General features: G+C 48.6%; 1 protein-coding gene across 1 annotated transcript in view; it reads left to right on the top strand.

Moving 5' to 3' along the window:
• The first annotated feature begins 1,076 nt into the window (after nucleotides 1-1,076).
• Nucleotides 1,077-20,398, top strand: part of LOC144173359 (uncharacterized) — a 54,558-nt gene continuing 35,236 nt past the window's right edge. The window contains exon 1 of the mRNA XM_077701824.1: nucleotides 1,077-1,161. Within this exon, the coding sequence (XP_077557950.1) occupies nucleotides 1,097-1,161 (65 nt within the window). The 5' untranslated portion in view covers nucleotides 1,077-1,096. The remainder of the gene's footprint in view (nucleotides 1,162-20,398) is intronic.

The raw sequence follows: 20,398 nt of genomic DNA, 5'->3' as shown, positions 1-20,398 counted from the left end.
GCTTTCAGTTTCATCTTTTCGTTTCGGGGTAGTGAGGAGTGTTCCCGCCGCTCTTTGTACGTGCTGGCTTAAGTGGCTCGCGCAGCCGGCGATCGCTTTGTTCGCATTCGTGAGCAGGAGGCTGGATGCCTCAGGGGGTGCAAGAGACAGCGCAAGCTGCGCGTGCACTTGCCAGACGCGGAGGAGCGGTCCGGGGGGCGTCTGCTTAGGGCGCTGAAAAACCGTTCACCAGACGCAGTCGTTTCGCGATGACTGAGGTGGTTAGACCAGCCAAGGGTCGCCCACAAGAGCACTCTTTATCCCGTGAAACCGCCGGGGCGCTCGGCCGTTCGACTGGCGCGTAGCAGACGACGCGTCTCTAGCAGACGACAAGACAAGCACCGGCAAAAATGGACGCAGTAGCTACTCTACGTGTAAACCAAACTTGCTGAACACGGGCTAATGTGTATGCTTTCATAAGCCGAAAGAAAATTTTACCCAGCCCTCTTCCTAGCGCGAGAAATGCAGCACGCGCGCAGCGAAAAAAGCACGTGCCGAAGTGGCGGCCGCCCCGGCGTACTCCCCCGGAGGGGAGAGTGCAGCGCCACCCGGCGATCGTTCCGGAGCCTCATGCACCAAGACGTTTAAGATGTTCCTTTTAGCTGCGTACCATTTTTCTAGTCTATGGACGATGCAAGCACGGGAAAAACCAGAAGCGAACCAAAGAGCTTTGCTATAAATTTAAAAAGAGACAATGCAGTAGCAAGTCTAGGTAATCTTATGATAGTCCCTTTTGGGGAATATCATTTCCTAGTGTTTTCTAAGGAGATGCAGAAAACACTAGCTCAATTTAACATAGTGCTGGGCTCGCTTCCTTGCCAACAGACAGAAATACACGTACACGGGGCTTCACGCAAACACGGGAATGCACACAAGCGAGCCCACAGAAAGGCGCACACGCGCGCACTCACACACAACCACGAGCACACACGCGCGCAGACGCAGGCGCACACGAACGCAAGAAAGCACATAAACACAGCAGTGGAGCCGGGAGCCCAAGCGTATATTCTCATTATCTCGTTCCCTCCCGCAGGAAATAAAGACTGATGTACCGACGATGAAGAAGGCGATCGCCACTATCAACATCGAGACCACGGCACAGATCAACATGCCGAGCCTATCGTGAGCATTTCCTGTACACTTCTGAAAAAAAAATCGCGCCAATGCACCGTGTGAATGTGGTTGGAAAGCAAAGCTGTAAACGGCAGCCACAATGATTACTCATGCGAATTTACTTAAATTCACTCACGTCGCTCTACAACTAGTAAAACAACAGAGAAGTCAAATGGACTTAACCACACCCTTTATTACTTCACAGAGGTATTCCTGGTAAGGTTAAATCAATGCATGATGCATGAACGGTGGTTGGTTGAGTTCTATTGGTGTAGTACATCAGTGGAAACGTTTTTTTATAAAATTAAAGGAAGTTCAAACCCGGTGTTTGACGATGTCACTTCTCCGTCTCTGCCGCCGCCGACGGAGGCGACGAGATAGGCGGCAGGGACAGATGAGGATTAGGATAAGGAGGAGGAAATACTTTCAGATTTCTGAACGGCCCAGAGCGCGGCCCAGGGGAGTGGTTCCTTGTTCACTGGAGCCCATATGCAGTCCGCGCCGCCTGTGCTCTGTCCACCAGTTCAGGTGGGTAGGCAGATAGGGGCTGGACAGCTGCATCTCCCATTGCTCTTGCTCGGTAGTTGACGGAAAGAGGGGAGGTCGCTCAGGGCTAAAGTCGCACACCCGGATTATGTGGGGAAGTGTTCCCGCTTCTGAGCAAAACTTGCATTCAGCGTCGTAGCGATTTTGGTGCATTTAGTGAAGACGCATCGGGTGTGGGACGGAGCCGGATTGTATGAGGCTTAGGGTAGTTTGTTGTTCTCTGGAAAAGTCAGGGTAAGGCAAAAATAGGGTCTCTCTCTGAAGGCGATAATGCTGGGTTATGTCCGTGAACGAGAAAAGCGGTGACTGTCCTCGTGCAGCTCCATAGCACGGGGGGTAAATGCGCAGGCTTTTTGTGGGAGTATTTTTTGCCCTCCATGGAAGCGCGAGCGGGCGTCCAGATGAGCTGAATGGAAGCGCTCGGGGAGTGGTTTGCTACCACACGCAGTGCGTGTCGGGACACCCAACCCGACTGGTAATTCTGGTTGTTGGGAATTAGTGACTACCTAACGAACCCCTCATTGAGTGAGAGCCAAGGCGATGGCTGCGTCTTCTGCTGCCGTCATGTCGTCAGTCTTGAGTGAGGCACACTAAAGGTGGTTGGTTCTCGAGGGAGCCACGATGATGGCGCACTGCTGCCATCGATATTAGGAGGCGTCTGTCCAGATACCTGCATGATCCCCACCGAGGGTGGGGCTGAGCGCTTGAGCCCATGCCTGTCGGCGACCCTCGTCGTGTGAGGGGTTCATATTTCTAAGCAAAGGGGGCATCTTTAGTTCTTGTCGCCAAGAGTCCTGGAGTACATCAAGCGGAGTGGCAGTCTGTGCTGCCCAGCCAAACTGGTGAGGGATGCGGCGACCCGCCGCAGTTCTGCTCATTCGGAGCTTTTGGTTAGAAAGAGGGCCCTCTATCAGCTCTTCCACCGTTCTGTGGAGCCCCATGCTAAGCAGCCTCTATGTGGACGCACTCATGGGAAGATCAATGGCCTGCTCAACCTCCTTTGTAATCATTTTTATATCATCATCATCATCATCATCATCACCACCACCACCACTACCACCATGCTACCTACGCCCACTGCAGGGCAAAGGCCTCTCCCATTGTTCTCCAATTACCCCGCTCCTGTGCCAACTGTGACCAATTTATCCCCGCAAACGTCTTGATCTCATCTGCCCATATAACTTTCTGCCGCCCCTGCAACACTTGCCTTCTCTAGGGATCCACTCTGTTACCCTTAATGACCAACGGTCACCTTGCCTTCGCATTGCATGCCCTGTCCCCTGTCCATTTATTCTTCATTTCTACTAATATGTCCTTAACACGTGTTTGTTCCCTGACCCACTCCGCTCTATTCTTGTCCCTGAATGTTACACCTATAATTTTCAGCTCCATTGCCCGCTGAGTCGTTCTTAATTTAAGTTGAACCCTCTTTGTGAGCCTCCAAGTTTCTGCCCCGTAGGTGAGTACCGGTAAGATGCCGCTGTCATACATTTTCTTCTTCAGGGACAATGGTAGTCTGCTATGCATCATCTGAGAATGTCTGCCGTATGCAGTCCACCCAATTTTGATCCTTCTAATTATCTCTGCCTCATGTTTCGGATCCGGGGTCACAACTTGGCCTAAGTAGATATATTCGCTTACCGCTTCCACTACCTCGCCCCCTATCCAAAACTGCTGTGCTGTTCCGAGATTATTAATCATTAGCTTGGTTTTCTGCATAATAATTTTCACGCCCACGGTTCTGCACTGTTCGTCCAGTGCGGAAAGCATGCTTTGCAATTCGTCCTCCGAGTTACTTAGCAAGGCAACGTCGTCAGCAAATCTGAGGTTACTGAGGTATTCTCCATTAACCCCTACTCCCACCTGTTCCCAATCCAACGTTCTGAATACTTCTTGTAAACATGCTGTGAATAACATTGGAGAGATTGTGTCTCCTTATATAACGCATATTTATCTCCTCCTTGCCTATAAAAAGATGGTGTTGACGTCAACGATTCTCGAGAGGACAAAAGCTTGAATTAATCGAAAGGTATCGAATTCCTTGAGGCCTCGCTTCTTGGTGGCAACACGCCTGATCATGTGTATTATTTGATTGATACTGTGTTTAAGGCGTGAAAGGATACGTCACTCTTGGTGTTGGCCCAGGATCTTTATGCTTGGCTTGGAGTGATGCCGTGGTCTTCAAGGAGTATTTGAATGTGTTCCTTGATGTGTCGTTTGGCGTAAGAGCGGACAAGGAGCTGTGATTTTTTACTTGAACACTGGAGGCCACAGGCTTTAGCAAACTGGCGTACTAGAAGTGCGATTATATGTGTTGGCGTGAGAGTCCTTTAATTTTGTAACTCTTAGCACAGGCGCAAGGAGCGCACAGGGCCCCTAGACGTGCCGTGGGCGGAGCACCGATCGGCGCGACAGGTAGCGTGACGCTATCACGTGGCATTCAGGGTTAATGTTGGGGTAAACCCGTAGATATGCTTAGCGAGTGCCCCACCTGTCTTCTTCGTTTCCGTGTGGGCTCGTAGCTGCATCGGTATTACTCTACTAGTTCCGGGTTCGGTTCCTGGCGGGGCTACTAAATTCTTTTATTTTGTCGCGGGAGTTTTCTGTTGACAACAACGGTCACGAAAGAACTCTTACGGGGTAGAGGTAAAAGTCTTTGCTTTCAAAACTCCTTTTACTGGGAAGCAGTATGTCTCCCCCTCCCCCTCCCCCTTTCAGTTTTCATTCCTGTGTAGGCGATGTACTTGGCGCCGCGTCTATGACCCTCCTCGCCACCACCGACCCCTTTTCACAACAGTTCTGCCACTCGCCACCACCGATCGCTCATTCACAAGTGACGCATTCGGGTGATAACGGCGCTAGCCCTCTTGCCAGATGATAGCGGACAATCAACAGAAGCGCGAATGGATGTCAAAACAACGTAGCCGTTGCCGCCTAACGTCTAGCCGCCACCGTTGCTGCCTGAAATTCTACTGCGTGTAGCTGTTGCGAAAACCGCCTGGATGTAGCGCAACTTCCCCGCTTGGAACGGCGACGTGAGCCCGTAATTGTTCTTCAGATTGAAATGCTTTCTGAGCGACATTTTCACCGGTGCATTTGGGGACTAAGCACCTGATCACGGGTTGCCGGTTTGTGGGTTCACGGTTTGAGGGTGGAAGGAGGGGGAGGGCACAAGCAGTTAGGCTTCTTGCCTGTACCGCTGACACGCCCTTCCTGCTGGCGGGATAATTAAACGTGCAAGTCTCACGGCTTAATGCAACTTGTCAACTGTCCTCCCCATTAGAGCGTTTTAGGTTCGGGTCGGTGTGATGCAGTGTCAGTTAGATGGCTCTGTATCTGAGGAGGGAAGGAAACGGATATGTTTGACCGATAGAATAAAGTTCTAGTCCTTGCAGGCTTTAACGCACTATGGGACGAACGCATGTCATTTACTCTGAGGAAGTGGAGGGGGAGTTGAACGACTGTCACACCACATAGAAGCGCGAATGCACGCGACTCAAACGAAAAACCGCTGCCGCCGCCGTTGCGGCCGCAAGTTCCAGCTCGCCGAGTAGCTGAAAATCTCTACAGAATCAACAGGAACTTGCCAGCTTTGGCTGCCAACGTGAGTCAATATTTCTTGTTTATTTTGAAGGGCTTCCAGAGCGACACTTTCGCCAGTGTCACTAACGTTAGACGGGCACATCACTGGTTACCGGTTGATACTAGCACAGGTGGGGAGTCAAAAAAGGCGGTAAAGCGTGCACGCGCAGCTATAGGCTTTACTTCTTCACTGTAGATATGACCGTTGGGCTGGTGGGATGTTTAAACTTGGACGTCAAACGACTATTTTCTGCGCGGCGTCCTTCGTGGTCGAGCGCAGGGATTTTGTGTGTTACAGAGACAGTGGAATGCCTACGACGCGTGATGGAGAAAGCCCTGTGTTCGTGCGCAAACGTAATGCTCAAGTTTTTTACAAGTCTCATTCAGCTAGTAGGGTAGGAAGTATGCTGAACCGGAAATTACTCAGAAACATGTTTTTGTTTTCGGGTATTCAGTGCACTAGCTACGTGCCGCTTCGCAGATCTTCCTTCTTCACAGAGGGGAAGGGCGTGGTAGTGGTGGTGGTGGTGGTAAAACGTTTACTGAAGGGAACGGAAGGGGTATAACGGGGTGGTTGGCCTCCTATGTCCAGGAGGCCTCTTGTCCGGGCTGCCTCCAGGGTGTGCCGCACCGGGTCGACCTGACGTTTCGGTGCGGAGCTGGTCAGCTCGAACTCCCACTGCTCAGGGGGATGGGAGGGGTGGGGACTTGGGTGTTGGGGGCAGGAGAAGACGAGGTGGTAGGTACTGAGAAGGACATGGCAATGTGGGCAGTCGGGTGGGAAGGTGGAAGGGGCAATGTGGGATAGGATGATGTGGTTGTAGTAGGTTTCGGTCTGTGGTCGGCGGATGATGTAGGCTTCTTGCGCGGTGAGGGAAGCGTGGGGGTGGCGGGTAACGCCGTGGGGAGTTGGCGTATGGGGAGATGATGCAGTTGTACGTGGGAGGCGAGGCGAGAGAAGTGCCGGGTTATGAGCGTGCGGGTTGAGGCGTGGGCCGCCTAATTCCCTTCCAGGCCGGAGTGGCCCGGGGGTCCGGACAATGGAAAGGTCAATGTCTTCAGGGAGACGTCAAAGGAGGTGAATGGCTGCTGACGGGGCGAGGGCGGCTTGGTAGAGGCGGCAGGATTGCAGCGAGTCGGTGATGATCAGGTAGAGTTGGTGGCAGCGGGTCAGGACAGCGTAGGCGACGGTGAGGGACGGCAGTGAGCGTGGGGATGTGGCGGTAGGTGGCCGCGGTGGGGAGGCGGCCCTCGTTGGTGAGGACTGCGATCGTGGGGCTAGGGTGGGTGGAGGACTTGGCGATGTCGGTGTAGCGGGTTCTGGGATCCGTGCCCTAGCGTTTGTCAAGGAATCGGACGCGGGCGTTGCGACGGCCTCAATTGTAGAAGCGGTGCTTATTCTTATGTACGGGGTGAACGTGGATGCGTTGATGAATGGAGAATGGAATTTGTTGAGGCGCGCGTGGGGTGGCAGGGACCGTGCGTCCGATGAGCTGAAGCACCCGGCGACCGGCTAGTGTGAGCGAGAGTAGGTGCAGGTGGGAAGTGCGTTGGGCTTCCAAGATTTCGGTTGTAGGCGGCCGATGAGGCGGTGCGGCAGGGCCTACATTTATTTATAGTTGCGTGAGGACGACAACATGGGCCCGAAAAACGGAGAGCGCACGTGGAGTGCGACCGAGCAGCGCGGAAGCCATGATGTTCTGTGGCGCGTGGCTCGTCCTGCGTGTCGAGGCCACGCGCTGCTGACGCTGGCAGCAGCGGCCAATGATGATGATGGTGGGCTCTTGCTCTCGATGACGAAGTGCCGCTACAGTGCAGAGTTACTGGATAGTAACTCTGGCTACAGTGCTCCCCCCTTAGCGCGGAGCGCGATGAAAACAAGATCATGAACAACTACCTAGCGAGGGAAACTATTGTGAGCATTTGTGTGTAAGCTACGATAGTGCTCGCTTCAAGGACACATGGAAGGTGCCTGCTACTTTCGTGTCCAATCCACCTTGCACTCTGTCTGCTTCTCAAGACCATTATCATCACCATGTCGCACCTCATCTGTTTCTCATACCCATCCACATCATCATTCCTCGGGCTGGTATTCTCGGTTGCCTCTCGGAATAAACGCGCCGTCCCGACTGACTCTACGACGTCTCTTCTGGGTGACGGCTGCCTTTTACGTCTCCCTCAAGTGGTGAAGGAGCACCTCGGTCCTGTCCTCGGTCTTTCCCAGTCGCACACCTGGAGCTCCGTTCCGGTAGGCGCTTGCCGTGGAATTATAGAGCAGCTCATCGGCTCCAAAACACCCGTGAACAGCAGCTATCGCCGTCAACTTCAACAATTTCGGCTTTTCGGCGGAGGGCTTCACCGTTCCATTCACCACCCCTCAGGGTACCGGTGGGTTCCTGTTGCGCCGCGCTCTCTCCGCCCAAAGATACTTCAAGCCTTGCACGGTGATGCAACAGCTGGCCATTTAGGTTTCCATAAGACATACGATCGTGTTCGCAGCCGTTTTTTTTGGCCTGGTCTTGCCACTTGTGTCACCCGCTACATTGCGTCGTGCGTCTCGTGCCAGCAGCGCAAGTGCCCGACGTCCGCTCCTCCCGGACTCCTACAGCCACTGCCTTGCCCGTCGGCACCGTTCGAAACTGTGGGAATCGACCTTTGCGGCCCTTTACCTACCACGACTGCCGGATATCGCTGGGTGGTGACGGCCGTTGACCACCTCACAAGGTACGCGGAGACAGCTCCCCTTCGTTCCGGTTGTGCTGCTGAGGTAGCCGACTTCTTGCGCGCAATTATCTTGCGCCATGGTGCCCCTAGAGTCCTCTTCAGTGATCGCGGCCGGACTTTCCTGTCTAACATTGTTAAAGAAGTTCTTCGTTCCTCCAACACAGTGCACAAAACCACGTTAGCCTACCATCCGTAAACAAATGGACTAACCGAACGCTTCCACCGTACTCTATCCGATATGATTTCCATGTATATCCGGCCTGACCACACAAACTGGGACGCAATTCTTCCGTTTGTTACGTTCGCTTACAGCAGCGCTGTTCAGAAGACCATTGGTTATTCACCATTTTTCCTCGTTTTTGGCCACCAACCATCTTTCCTTCTCGACACCACCTTCTTTTCTGCTCCCGTACCTACGTCAAGTCCGTTATCCGAGCAGTTTATCTCTCGTCTCGATCACTGCCGTCGCCTTGCTCGCTTGAACACGGAAGCCTGCCAGCACGACCACAAACTTCGCTATGACGCCACGCATCATGCCGTACAGTTCCACCCTGGCGATAAGGTCCTCCTTTGGACGCCCATTCGCAAGCCCAGACTCTGTGAAAAATTTCTAAATCGATTTCTTGGCCCTTACACCATTCTGGAGGAAACCTCCCCGGTTAATTATCGCGTCGTGCCTTGTTCTCCCCCTACGGACCGCCGCTACAGGGGCACGGAGATCGTTCCCGTATGTAGACATCTAGACTGAAACCGTTGACGCCTCGCACTTCGTGAAAGACTGCTCCCAGGTGGTCGCTTCCACGGAGGGGGGGAGTGTGAGCATTTGTGTGTAAGCTTCGATAGTGCTCGCTTCAAGGACACATGGAAGGTGCCTGCTACTTTCGTGTCCAATCCACCTTGCACTCCGTCTGCTTCTCAAGACCATTATCATCACCATGTCGCACCTCATCTGTTTCTCATACACATCCACATCATCATTCCTCGGGCTGGTATTCTCGGTTGCCTCTCGGAATAAATGCGCCGTCCCGACTGACTCTACGACGTCTCTTCTGGGTGACGGCTGCCTTTGACGTCTCCCTCACTATATACAAGGTGACATGGACATGACAAAGGCTACGTAAGTATATGTACAATGTGTGTCCGCGGTCAGAGTTCCTTAAGGATACCGAGTCAAAGGGTATCCAGATGTTAAACGTGGTTCAGGTCAGTTTCGAAATAGCGTCCGGGGACAGTCCAAGTCGTCGTCATGAGGGCTCCTGGAGCGCCTTGGAGCCTCCGGTGGTCTGGGCTGAGAGTGGAGCAGCGGACGAGCGTCAGAACAAATCGGCTGGTCCGCTGTCAGGCCGCCACGAATGTCCACATTTATGCAGATGATGGGATGGGTCTGCAAGGGCGGGCGCAGCAAGTGTAGCGTTCCACGACGTGGGTGTGCCGGTCCATTAGAAGCACGCCTGAGTTGTTCAAGTGGAAGTTTAGCAAATGCAGCTGGGCGCAGTATGTATGTGTGCTTGACGCGAAATCTGGAGGTGACGCCAGGGATGTCCGCTGTATGCGCATGGTGGGGATGTCACCAAAAGTAAGCGACGACGCGGGCAGAACCGATGACGGGTCCATCGCAGGCACCATGGGCGTTGGCGTAGTCGCAGCAAACGGTTAACATGGCATTTCGCCCTCGTAGAAGGCGTTCGTCGTGGTCGGTGCTTGCGATATCGGCGGCGACGTTTGACGGCACTCGTGGCTGCTGGTTGACGACCCTTCAAGGGTAGAGAGGGTTCGTTTTTGTGAGCTGGACCTTGTGGCTGATTCCTCGGATGTGCAGTACCTGTGTCTCGCAAACTCTGCGTCCACTCAGCCATGCTGGTCCTATTAGAGCTGTACCGTAGAGTCGTGTGGCCGGGGTGTGTTGCGGGGCCCAGAGCGTTGTTGGTGACACACTCTTAATCTGGTTCCACGTAAGATCCACTTAGTAACTGGAACTTTTTTGCAAAAAAGTTCCAGTTATATATTTGGAACCGTGTTCCACATGTCCTGAAAATTAAGTGGAACAGTGCACCACATATTTTTGCAACTACATTATGTGGATCGGTGTTCCAAATAATAGTATGCGGATCACTGTTCCAAATAAAAGGTTAGTTTAAGTTACTGGAACATTGATCCATGTAAAATGATTATGGAATTGATCCGGTGCGCCGTTCCAGGTACCTTCAGGCCAGCTGTTTATATAAAGCGGTGTTCCTATAGACATTGGGAAGCTGTCTATGGGACTCCACTTTTCCAATATTTCTGCTTTCCTGTCGGAATACACCGAGGTCATATGCCAGGCTGGCGGATGCAGTGGTATCAGCAGGAAACCGCAAGCACCATTTTAACACAGCCTTGATATATGACCCGCAGTGATACCAACAATTGGAAAGCAGAAACCACCGCATCAGTGTGGTCCCTGACAGTTCCCAATAGTTGCCTATCGGAGCACAGTTCTATATAAAAGTTCGTCTGAGGCACCTAGAGCGGCACACAAGTCTTTGGCTTCACCCGCAGAATCCTGTTCTGGGTTTCAGCTGCATGTAAAAGAAACAATATACTTGAATTAAAATACGCACGCAACCAACTATTATGACTCATACACTGCTTTTCAACATACTATACAACTTTATTGGGTGTTAGTATGCATACATTCGGGATATGAATAGCTGTCTATTTTAAATTGCAAAGAAAATGACCAACGTACAAGGAATAAATACCATAACGATAACACTAGGATCCAAGTGGCATTTTCACATATTCACCTTTACTCAAAAACATGGTTAATAAAGACGGTATTAGGGGCAACTGCTTCACAAATAAATAGGCGTGTGCGTCTACCGCGGCACTGACACAGACATTATACAACAGTGAGCATCAAATATGCTGTCTTATCAGATAAACCAAGGTAATTCAAAGGCGGAATGACTCAGTGCGCTTGCCATACTATGTTTACGCATAACTGTTTGGGGAAATGCAGTTTGCTATTAAATTGTAAGGAAAGGCCTAAAAACAAGCCATACACGGTTGTATTATCACAAACCTACAACACTGCAGTGCAAGAGTTTAGGAAAACAACGCTCGAGCCAAGATTAACGATAAAACATTTTGACACGAGAGGTCACATGTGGCAGTATGCCACCATTAAAATATGATTATTAAAGATAGTAGTTTCCTGACACCAGACGTAAGTGTAACATCAAGCTATTTGTAGGCAAAATAGACTTTATGAGCGTCCTGAAAAGGCCTTTCACTTAAGGCACGTTACTTGCCCAAACAATTTGTAGTTGTTTAAAATAATTCATCCCAAGAAGTCTCACAAAAGCCAGCGTGAATGTTATATAATTTTGCAAACTAGGTAGCTGGAAGCATGTTACACATTAAAATTTAACAAGCAGACTAATTATATACGTCATCAATTCAAGCGGGAAGAAGTTAGACATCATTAAGAAGCAAACAAGCCAGCGTTGAATCATACAGGTGACCAGTTTTACAAGGCAGACTTGAAAGCATTGTTTCCAGCCTCAACATTTTACCTCAGGTGAAATTCACAGTTGCGTGCTATAACCCCCCCCCCCCCGTCTTGCTATCAGTGTAATTGTTGTGACCAAAGCCCTGCTTCTGCCAACCAAGAAATGCAGCTTTGTTCAAAGAAGAAAACTTGTTCAAGCCAAAAACGCACATGTTCAATTCTTCTAGGTCATGGGTGTAAGCTCACATCCGGTACTAAAATTTATCAATGAAGGCGGAAGCCATCTGCGTAAATAATCACTGTCACTTTTGCATCACCAGCAGCACTGCCATGAAAAAAAATCTCATGAGCTACCCTTGAATAATAAGGACGTTAGAATGCGGTGCCATGAACTACATTAACACCCACTATAGATTCAAAGGCCGCCTGCGCATTGTGCCAATGATGAAAAATAACGCACGACTTCAGTGTTCAGTTGACATGAAACTTGCATGTGCCAGTAACTTAAACCTCTTCATCAGATTTCACCACCTTCATGCCTTTCATCTGACCACCTTCGTGCCTTTCAAGAGATACTTTAACCTCTACCAATAATTTAAAATCCCAAGTAGAGCTGAACACTTCAAGTATTTCAAAAGAGACGCCAACTTAAATGACACCAGGCCACTGTCAAACTTCTCATGCTTTCCAAGAACTCCCTGCAAAAGTCCCAAGAACTCTCCAAAGGCACACAACCATATGAACATGATGACACGATGATAAAGATGACATATGCGGCGAAGAGGATGACCACATCCTGAAGTGACAATTCAGGCGGCGAATCTGTGATGTGTTTCTTGCGGGCAATATTGATGCCGCCAGTCCCTTCTCTCAGAATAACCGGGCCTCGAGAAGACGTACTGTTCACCTCATGTACATTCAAGGAAACAAGAAAATTTTGTTACATGGCTGCTTTAAATGAGCGAGTTGCTTAGGCCCTTTCATAACACAGTAATTGATTTAAAATCGGTGATTTTTTGGGTTTTTTCTGGGAGTGCTGTTAAAGGTGAAAGTGCGCTAAACAATATCACCATAGACAATGAATGAAATTGCCCTGATTCTGGAAAGTATCCAACTTTGCTGCCTCGGTATCCTGAATATAAGGTTTTTTATCCTTGAGAGGTTTCGTTTATAATCAAATAATAATTGCTATAATCACCTTTCGGCATTATATTTTACACACCTTCTCTCTGCAAAAAATGTTCTCTGTACTGTATAATGTGCTTCCTAGAATGCTGTAGTGAGGCCGGCTTATTATAACTTACAGCTAAACGATGTTTCTACCACAAAGAAATAAATGACCAGTCATAGGAAATCATAAATATCGCACTGTGGCAGAAATTGTTTGTGGAATTAGTTCCACCTAAAATATTTCCCTCTCGATATGTATTACCTCCATGGTTCGTAGTGGTATGAGGCAGAAGTTGAGTTGACTAATGCTGAACTAGGCTGTTGCACAATTTTCTTATAAATCGCAACTATAGCACATTTTCTTGCAGACGTCACTTTCTGTGCTCTAAACAATTCCCTTAAAAAATTACCCCTTATTTAACCCCCTGTCAAAATCCAATGCAAGCATTACTCATGCTACGCCTGTATTTGGGAGTATTATTGGTGCTACGGGCGTATTAAAAGTGGGAAATTTAAATCGTCAGTTGCCACTGCATTGTAGCAGCAACCACGTTGGGCGTGTCCGTGGTGCTGGCAAATCACAGCAACAACTCTCAAGGTGTAAAAGCTAAATATTTACAAAACTAAAATACAAAATAGTTTTTTTTTGGCCACTGTTGGAGCATCCGTAATAGGCGGAATGTGAACACAATGGCCAATATTGGCGTTCACGATAACTTCTTAACAGTGAGATTTTATTAGGACGAACAGACCCAGAAATTGAGTCTCGCAAAAACAAAATGCCAGCTTACCCAACCAAAATTAGGACCCGGGTTTTTCGGCCAGGGCCGACTCAAAGTGCACTTCCAGGGAAGTTTCGCTGACGTGTTCCGAAAAGCTCGTACTGTCACCTTGAGCCACAGGCCAAGCTGTCACTGAAAAGAAGTTTCAAACCAGCAGTTGTAAAGAAACTACCTAAAAACGCGCCATGAAAGACCCAAAAATGGCAGTGCGTACTTACTTGTAGAATGCAATGATTTCATCCCGTGCCAGAGCTTTAATGTGTTTCCTTCTGATGATACACTTCCAAGAAGGGGTCCAAATACAATTAAAATGGCCTTATGCATTCCTTGTACCGTTGTTTTAGGTCTATCTTCGCCCTATTGCCTAGAAAATAAACAGTACAAAAATATCACAGAATAACTTTATGCCTTGCTTTACCCAGGGAGCACGAGAAAAATATTGAACAATGTCTGATTCGTTCCGCGAGAATAGAATGTCTTTTTTACAGCCGAAGAACTGATAATCTTTTGATATGAAAATATTTGAACATACTTTAAGCTCACCTGTCCTTGGTCTATGCGAACTGGTGAATATGCACGACTCAAAAAGTACTCTTTTGTGTCTTATGAGCTCCACAGGGCATTCATAATCCGCCACACTCTCCCCGACGACCCTTCAGCACGCCAAAGATGTCTTCAGCCAGTGAATGCCCCAACTATGACTTCGCAGGAGCATGTAAAGAAAGGAAATAATTTGTTTTCATTTTTTTTTTTTGCAGAGGAACAAAAACATTTGTCACAACCTATCAGTGGAGGGCCAAATGTCTTCACAGTCAGCCATATACTATTTCTGAACAGGTCATAGAGTATGAATACAGAATGTAGCAATCTGCTTTTGCAGTATAATTTCTACGTTCAAAGGAGAACAGAAATGGAATAATGTTTGGTGCACATCATGATGCAACAACTTTGCACCCGAGCGTTTTGAAAATTATTCCAACTCTCGAGCTTCCACTGACATTGATAGCATAAAATGGCAGGAATGGATTATTTTTGAACTTACTTTGTGACGTTAAAACTTGCAATGTCCACACGTGAGTTTTATGGATGATTATTCTGAGGTCTCAGGTTACCACTGACATTGACAGCATAGAAACGGCACCACACTTTCTGCGTGTTTCCACCTGCCTTCCCCTCCACAAAAGGAACGTTTTGTTACTACGCTACTGCTCAGACAACAACTTTCCCCTGCATTTCACTACACGTCAGGGAGCCAACTAACGTTGACTAGTGTAAATAGATCATCTGAATTCATCGAAGGCATTGGACGAAACAAGGAACAACTACACACACAGCACAGATAAAAAGCAGTGCTGCCGCAACGCCTTGAACGCACATCAACATTAGGCGGAATAGCGTGATTAGCACAGTAAATTTATGGCTCTCAGAAGACCAACACAACACAATTAACACGGAAGTTTGAAAATACCGATAAGTCTAAAGACAGACGCTCCGACAAACATGTTGTGTAGTGTGTGCGCGTGAGACAATAGCGTGCGATTAACCCGAGAAGAGTCAGTACCGCTGACAGGTACAGCAACCGTCAATATACAACTAAACAACACCACACCATAAGGGGGCATGCAGACTCGTGAAATGCGCGCACCAGCCACTTTCTAAATAGCACTAGCTAACCTACGCAGTCAGAAATGTCAAGCCGACTCCGACCCACAAACAACGGCAGCAAACGTTTCTCGCATCGAACAGGCAGCGGAGCGGCACGTTTATCGGACGCAGTGATGAACAAGTCAAAGAACAACAACCGTTACCAGAACATAAATAAGCAGCACTGACCTTTTTTGCGCCTCCCAGCAAAGCTTCACTTCGTCGAACAGTAAAAACAGCCCGAGGACGTGAAGAAATCCGCAGTTTCACGCCACAACCAAACACCAAACTGGTAACCGTTCCCGCCAGTGACCAGTCTGACCGACAGTTCATTTAGTACATCAGGCGCATAACGCGAGCAATCGAGAAAACCGCTATAGAAGGCCACTGGGTGCGCTGCATGCGGACGAACAAAAACTAGCTTCCGTAAACGTTGAGACGTAGGGGCGCTGCTGTCGTTAAAAGTGTTCACGCAGTCCCGTTTTTCCCTCATCGTCGTTGTACCCGTTGCCGTCCCACTATACCATGCATCAACGCAAGCGGCGCTGCCTACAGCGCCGCCGCTGCATGCATCACGGAGGAGCCCCCTTCGCGGCCGGCGGACGGCAGACTAGCACATATTTCTAGGGACCATACTATTCGCCGCGAGCTCGACATGTAGGTGGCGACAGCGTCGCGCTGCTAGTGTGGATGCTCCGCTGAGCGGCCCGTAAGAATGCACACTGTGGGCGCGCTTCATTCTTTTTTCTCGCCGTATGTGCGCACGAAAGGTGCAAACAAGAGTGGTATGCTGTAGTTCGGTTCCTCAGCGTTCAATGGAAGCGGCATGGAAGCGGCAGTCAGTTTTCATTACTACGCCAAAAAAAGCGACGACTCATCGGGAATCTTAGAATGGCCGTAATTGTGACAATGAACTTGTACGCTGTGGCTCGTAGCAAGCTCGATCTTTCCAGACTCTAGCTTTGAGCCTTCAATAAAAGCATAAATAGAAACAAATCAGGAAGCCTCGACCTCTGAAATTCAGTTTACAACGGCAATCTCAATCGCTTTCACTGGTAGCATGACGCATTCTTGCATTTGTGGGATGCCCTGAAATGGTAACACTACTTAACTGCCCCGAAATTCTTTCTAGGAGCTTACGATATTTTTTGCGTGTTCAAAAGGCAACATAAAATTACTGAATTTTGATCAGCGCAGAGATATAAATGTAACCGCTCTAACAGGTCTTTTAAATTAAATTTTAGCGACCCTGAAGGAAGGCTGGATGAATAACGGTTTCAGATCCCTTATTTACGGATTTCGTCGCAAGTGAACTTGCGAATTGAATTGTCAACGCACGCAGTACAATCAACATCTCATGATTAGCTAGGTTTTCGCAAAGTGACAAGCAGGTTTACAGTGTGCAAGCCAAGCTTCTGGGACCTCACAGTGAGCACAAATTTTCTGTTACGGCTGCTCTGTTGACCATTTGCGTTCTTTTTAAAATCTAACAGGTGCCTGCAGCAGCGAGATGTGTTTGCATGCTTGTGTATAAGGTCGCTTACGAACCCTAAAGATGGCAATAAATGAAGTTGCGCTGTTGCAGATGTATAGTAAAACATTTCCTTTTTATTTCTCGTTGCGAATCAGCGCACCGGGTTCCCGGTAACTACTTTGTTTTGTAAACTTAATATCGCTTTTGTCTTGGCCTGTAATTCTTGAGGATAGGTTCAAAAAATGAAATTCTGTGCATTTCTTGTTTTCTAAAGAAGAGGGGGGGGGGGGGGGGGGGGTCCTGCCAACGTTGCAAGAGCAGAGAGAAGAGAACGCATGTAACGCGAAAAGCCAAACTATGGTTATGAGCATTACTTACAATCGAAACTACACTAGGCGTCGTGTTCTGTATCGGTGAAAAAGTAGTACTTTAACACGTATTTTCAAAACTGATTAACCCCCCTTTGGTCCGAGATTGTCCAGGAATTGTGGCTCGCCTTTTTCAAAATTGTATAGAAAGCAAACATTGTGGGGAAAAAAAAAACAGCGAGTCATGGCACACAGCCCTCACACATGTGGGCAACAACGTGCATTATATTACGCGTTTTCTTCTCTTTCTTTAAACTTAGGTCCACCTTAAGAGGTTAAGACGTGACCATATTAGGCATTTGGTTATGCTGAGTGAGACACGTTTCTAGATAAGGTGATTCATGCCGGATTTGAAAATGATATATATGAAAATGACCCACGAAATGCCACATGACAGACGCAAACTCACAACTGCTTAATTTTACCGAAAAATCCCCCCTTAATACTCTTGCGCATCCACAGAAACGTATTTTAAATAATACGTAAAATTAGCAACTCGATACAGTTAAATAAATGTTTATTCCTCCTCCTCAGTATAAACAACGACTGTACAAAAATGGTATTTATTTTAGAAAAGGTACGGGAAGGACACGACCACACAGGCGCTTGCGGGTGTAAAATACGTGTCCGGTAATGTACGGGCGATAGCGCAGGGGTCGTGTGCAGTGTAAATGTTTTTGTTTGTTTCTTCTTTCTATAAGGACACATCACAATTTTACAAGGGTGTGGAATTTGCACGCGTATGCACAGGTCTTGTCGCTTCTTACCCGTTTCGCGTACTAAACTTTTAATCTTTAAATAATCACCACGCCACCTTCAAAAAGCACCCTTCGACGTTCCCGAAACGGCAGACGACTGCACTCATCAATAAGAAAACTGCAATGTGTGGAAGCAATGTTTATAACACGTTTCACACTCAAGCGGTGACCACGGCGAAGATGTTTCGTGGAATTAAACCAGCGCATTAACCCTCAACGGCCGCTGATTATTGCGTTTCTAGAGGAAATGCGCAATCAGAGGTAACTATGTCATCGCTTACTGCCAAACGAGCACACATATTGGTTGTTTTGTCGTGTGCAGCACGCGTCTTGCGCCGCACGCAACGTGAAAAAGCAGACGACGCGAGAGCGCCATCCACACTAGGAGCGGTTCGTCCCGCCGCCGCCAGGGGCCGACTGTGTTCGCGCTCGGGGCGAATAGGGACCGGGCAGCTGGACGGGTGGCGCCACCACTCGGCGCTCCCCTCGTCAGTGGAATCAGCCGGTGCATTGGACTGCACAGCCTCCCGTTGTTTTTGTCGTGTTTGCTTCGGTGATTTGTACGTTTTGGTGGCGTTGTGAGCAGACATGTGAGATGAAACGAAGTCTAAACAGATGTGTTCGGTTCTTAGATGCAGTAATGACTACGTAAACTTGTCGGACGCGTCTAAAGTTGGGTATCGGCTGCAATGGCATGAGCGCTTTTTGCAGAGTTCTGCGCTTGGCTCCACCCGTTCTGAGCACGAATAAAGCTACTATTATTAGTATTATTTTCTTCTTAAATGCACTCACGGCTACGCAAACTTATTGGATGCTTGTAAGGTTGGGGAAGGGCTACATTGGCACGAGCGCTTTTTGCAGCGCTCTGCGCCTGGCTCCGCGCGATCTGTGTAGGAATAAAACTATTAGCAATATTAGAATTCATTTCTACCACTTTAAATTATCTTCACTGGTTTCAATGACTACGGTTTCCACGCCAGCCTTAGCGCTGGGATACCTCGATACGTGTGCTTTAAATAGAAAGGCACCTGCATACGAGATGGATTACCGTGTAGCCGTAGAAATGTTGCGGTAGTTTACACTTTTTGTAACCGTGAGCTTTGTACCTTCGGTTTTGGTGAGCGACACTGTGTCAGCATGGGGGCCTGAAAGCCGAAGTGGAAATCCCATGTTTGTGGTGGTCATTTTATCAAGAGCCAAAGTTATTCACCAACTCAACAGCTGACACTACAAACGACCCCTCCTCCCCTTCCCGTTTTACCCCCTGCGTTGAATAAAGGCTGGCACCGATAGTAAAAAATGTGGCAGTGTTAACATCAGCCGGTGTTTTTTAATGCTTGAGTATTCTTTACAGAGTACCTAAAAAAATCGTGTAATGCCTGGTGAAGACACCAAAAACGCGCGATTAGTTGCCTCAAATATGGGTGCATGAGCCCGAGTCCTCCACCGCAGACACATTTCCGACCCGCTGGAAAAAGTTTAGATTTGGAGAGGGGCATGGAAGTTCAAAATTAAACAGCAAAATCATCTAGCCCTCCGTCTAATGATTATGATGGTTGAACACAAAGCTTTTTTCGTGCGAAATCGAATGGGAAATGGTCAAAGTAAAAGACGCTGCGATCAAAAGACCAAACTGCGTGCTGGTCAAATTCAACGCTTAACTAGTCAAAGTTTAAATCCAGAAGGCAACCAAGGAAACCCATACGATAGAGCTTTGCGATAAACCATCATCCTCGTTAGACGGCGATAAACCATCATCCTCGTTAGACGGAGGTGTGCATGATTTTTCAAGCGTAGGTGGCAGCTTGTAAACCAACAGCTTCATACAGCTGTGAAGCTGAGTACAGGTTTCGGGCACCCTCCTGTCTTGCGTCCTTCAGCCACGCAGGAATTGGTTTTTGAAAAACCATTTACCAACTAGCCAGCAATCATTGCAATTCTTGTAAAGCAATGCTACTCCACGACAAGCAATACCGTTCTACTATCATGCGGTATTTATTCTATCAACGATTCCCGATTACTGTAATAAGAGTATTTCTGTGAAATTAAACACGTTTCAGCCGTAGGTAATGAAGATACGGAAGCGTCGTCCGTAACAATTTCTGTTTTGAGGTAAATCTTCGAAGACACCCTCCAACTTTGTCTTTCGCTTGTGCACGACATCGGCGCCGTTTCGTCATCAACTGCCAAAGGCCAGCGCAGCAGCATTCCTAGATCGGTTGCACACACCGGCTTTGAGGGAGTATTTAGCGGCAATATACTCCTCGATTCGCGAAACTGCATGCAGGCATGAAAAAATTGCATGAAGCAACGAACTTTCACTTCCAGCTTGACTTCCAGCTTGGAGCATTGAGCGTCGTCTGCTATTTGTAAATACTGAGTATGGGCGTAAGTAACACACATGGCATGCCTCGTAAACGTCACATCCACACTCAAGATTTACCGATCTGAAAAATGCACGTGGGGTTACGTTCTCTTTGCAAGCCGCACCGCAGAAAAACGACAGAAAGCCATGCACAACTACGCTGCGCTGACCGCCACCGGCATTCCACTGACGAGCGGTTCGCCACGGGCGGCGCTGTTCGCTGAAACGACGGTGGTGCCATACAACGGCCGCCCGGTCCCTATACTTGTATTCTTTCCCCCATTCTGTCAACGCAGGCGCACGGCATGCCGCACTGAAGTGGCGGTCGTTTCGTAATCGT

The sequence above is a fragment of the Haemaphysalis longicornis genome, unplaced genomic scaffold (genome assembly GCF_048455015.1).
Source record: "Haemaphysalis longicornis isolate Haplotype H1 unplaced genomic scaffold, Haemaphysalis longicornis Haplotype H1 scaffold_3, whole genome shotgun sequence".
NCBI lineage: Eukaryota > Metazoa > Arthropoda > Arachnida > Ixodida > Ixodidae > Haemaphysalis > Haemaphysalis longicornis.
The sequence above is the reverse complement of the archived record's forward strand: the minus strand, read 5'-3'. Positions and strand labels throughout refer to the sequence as shown.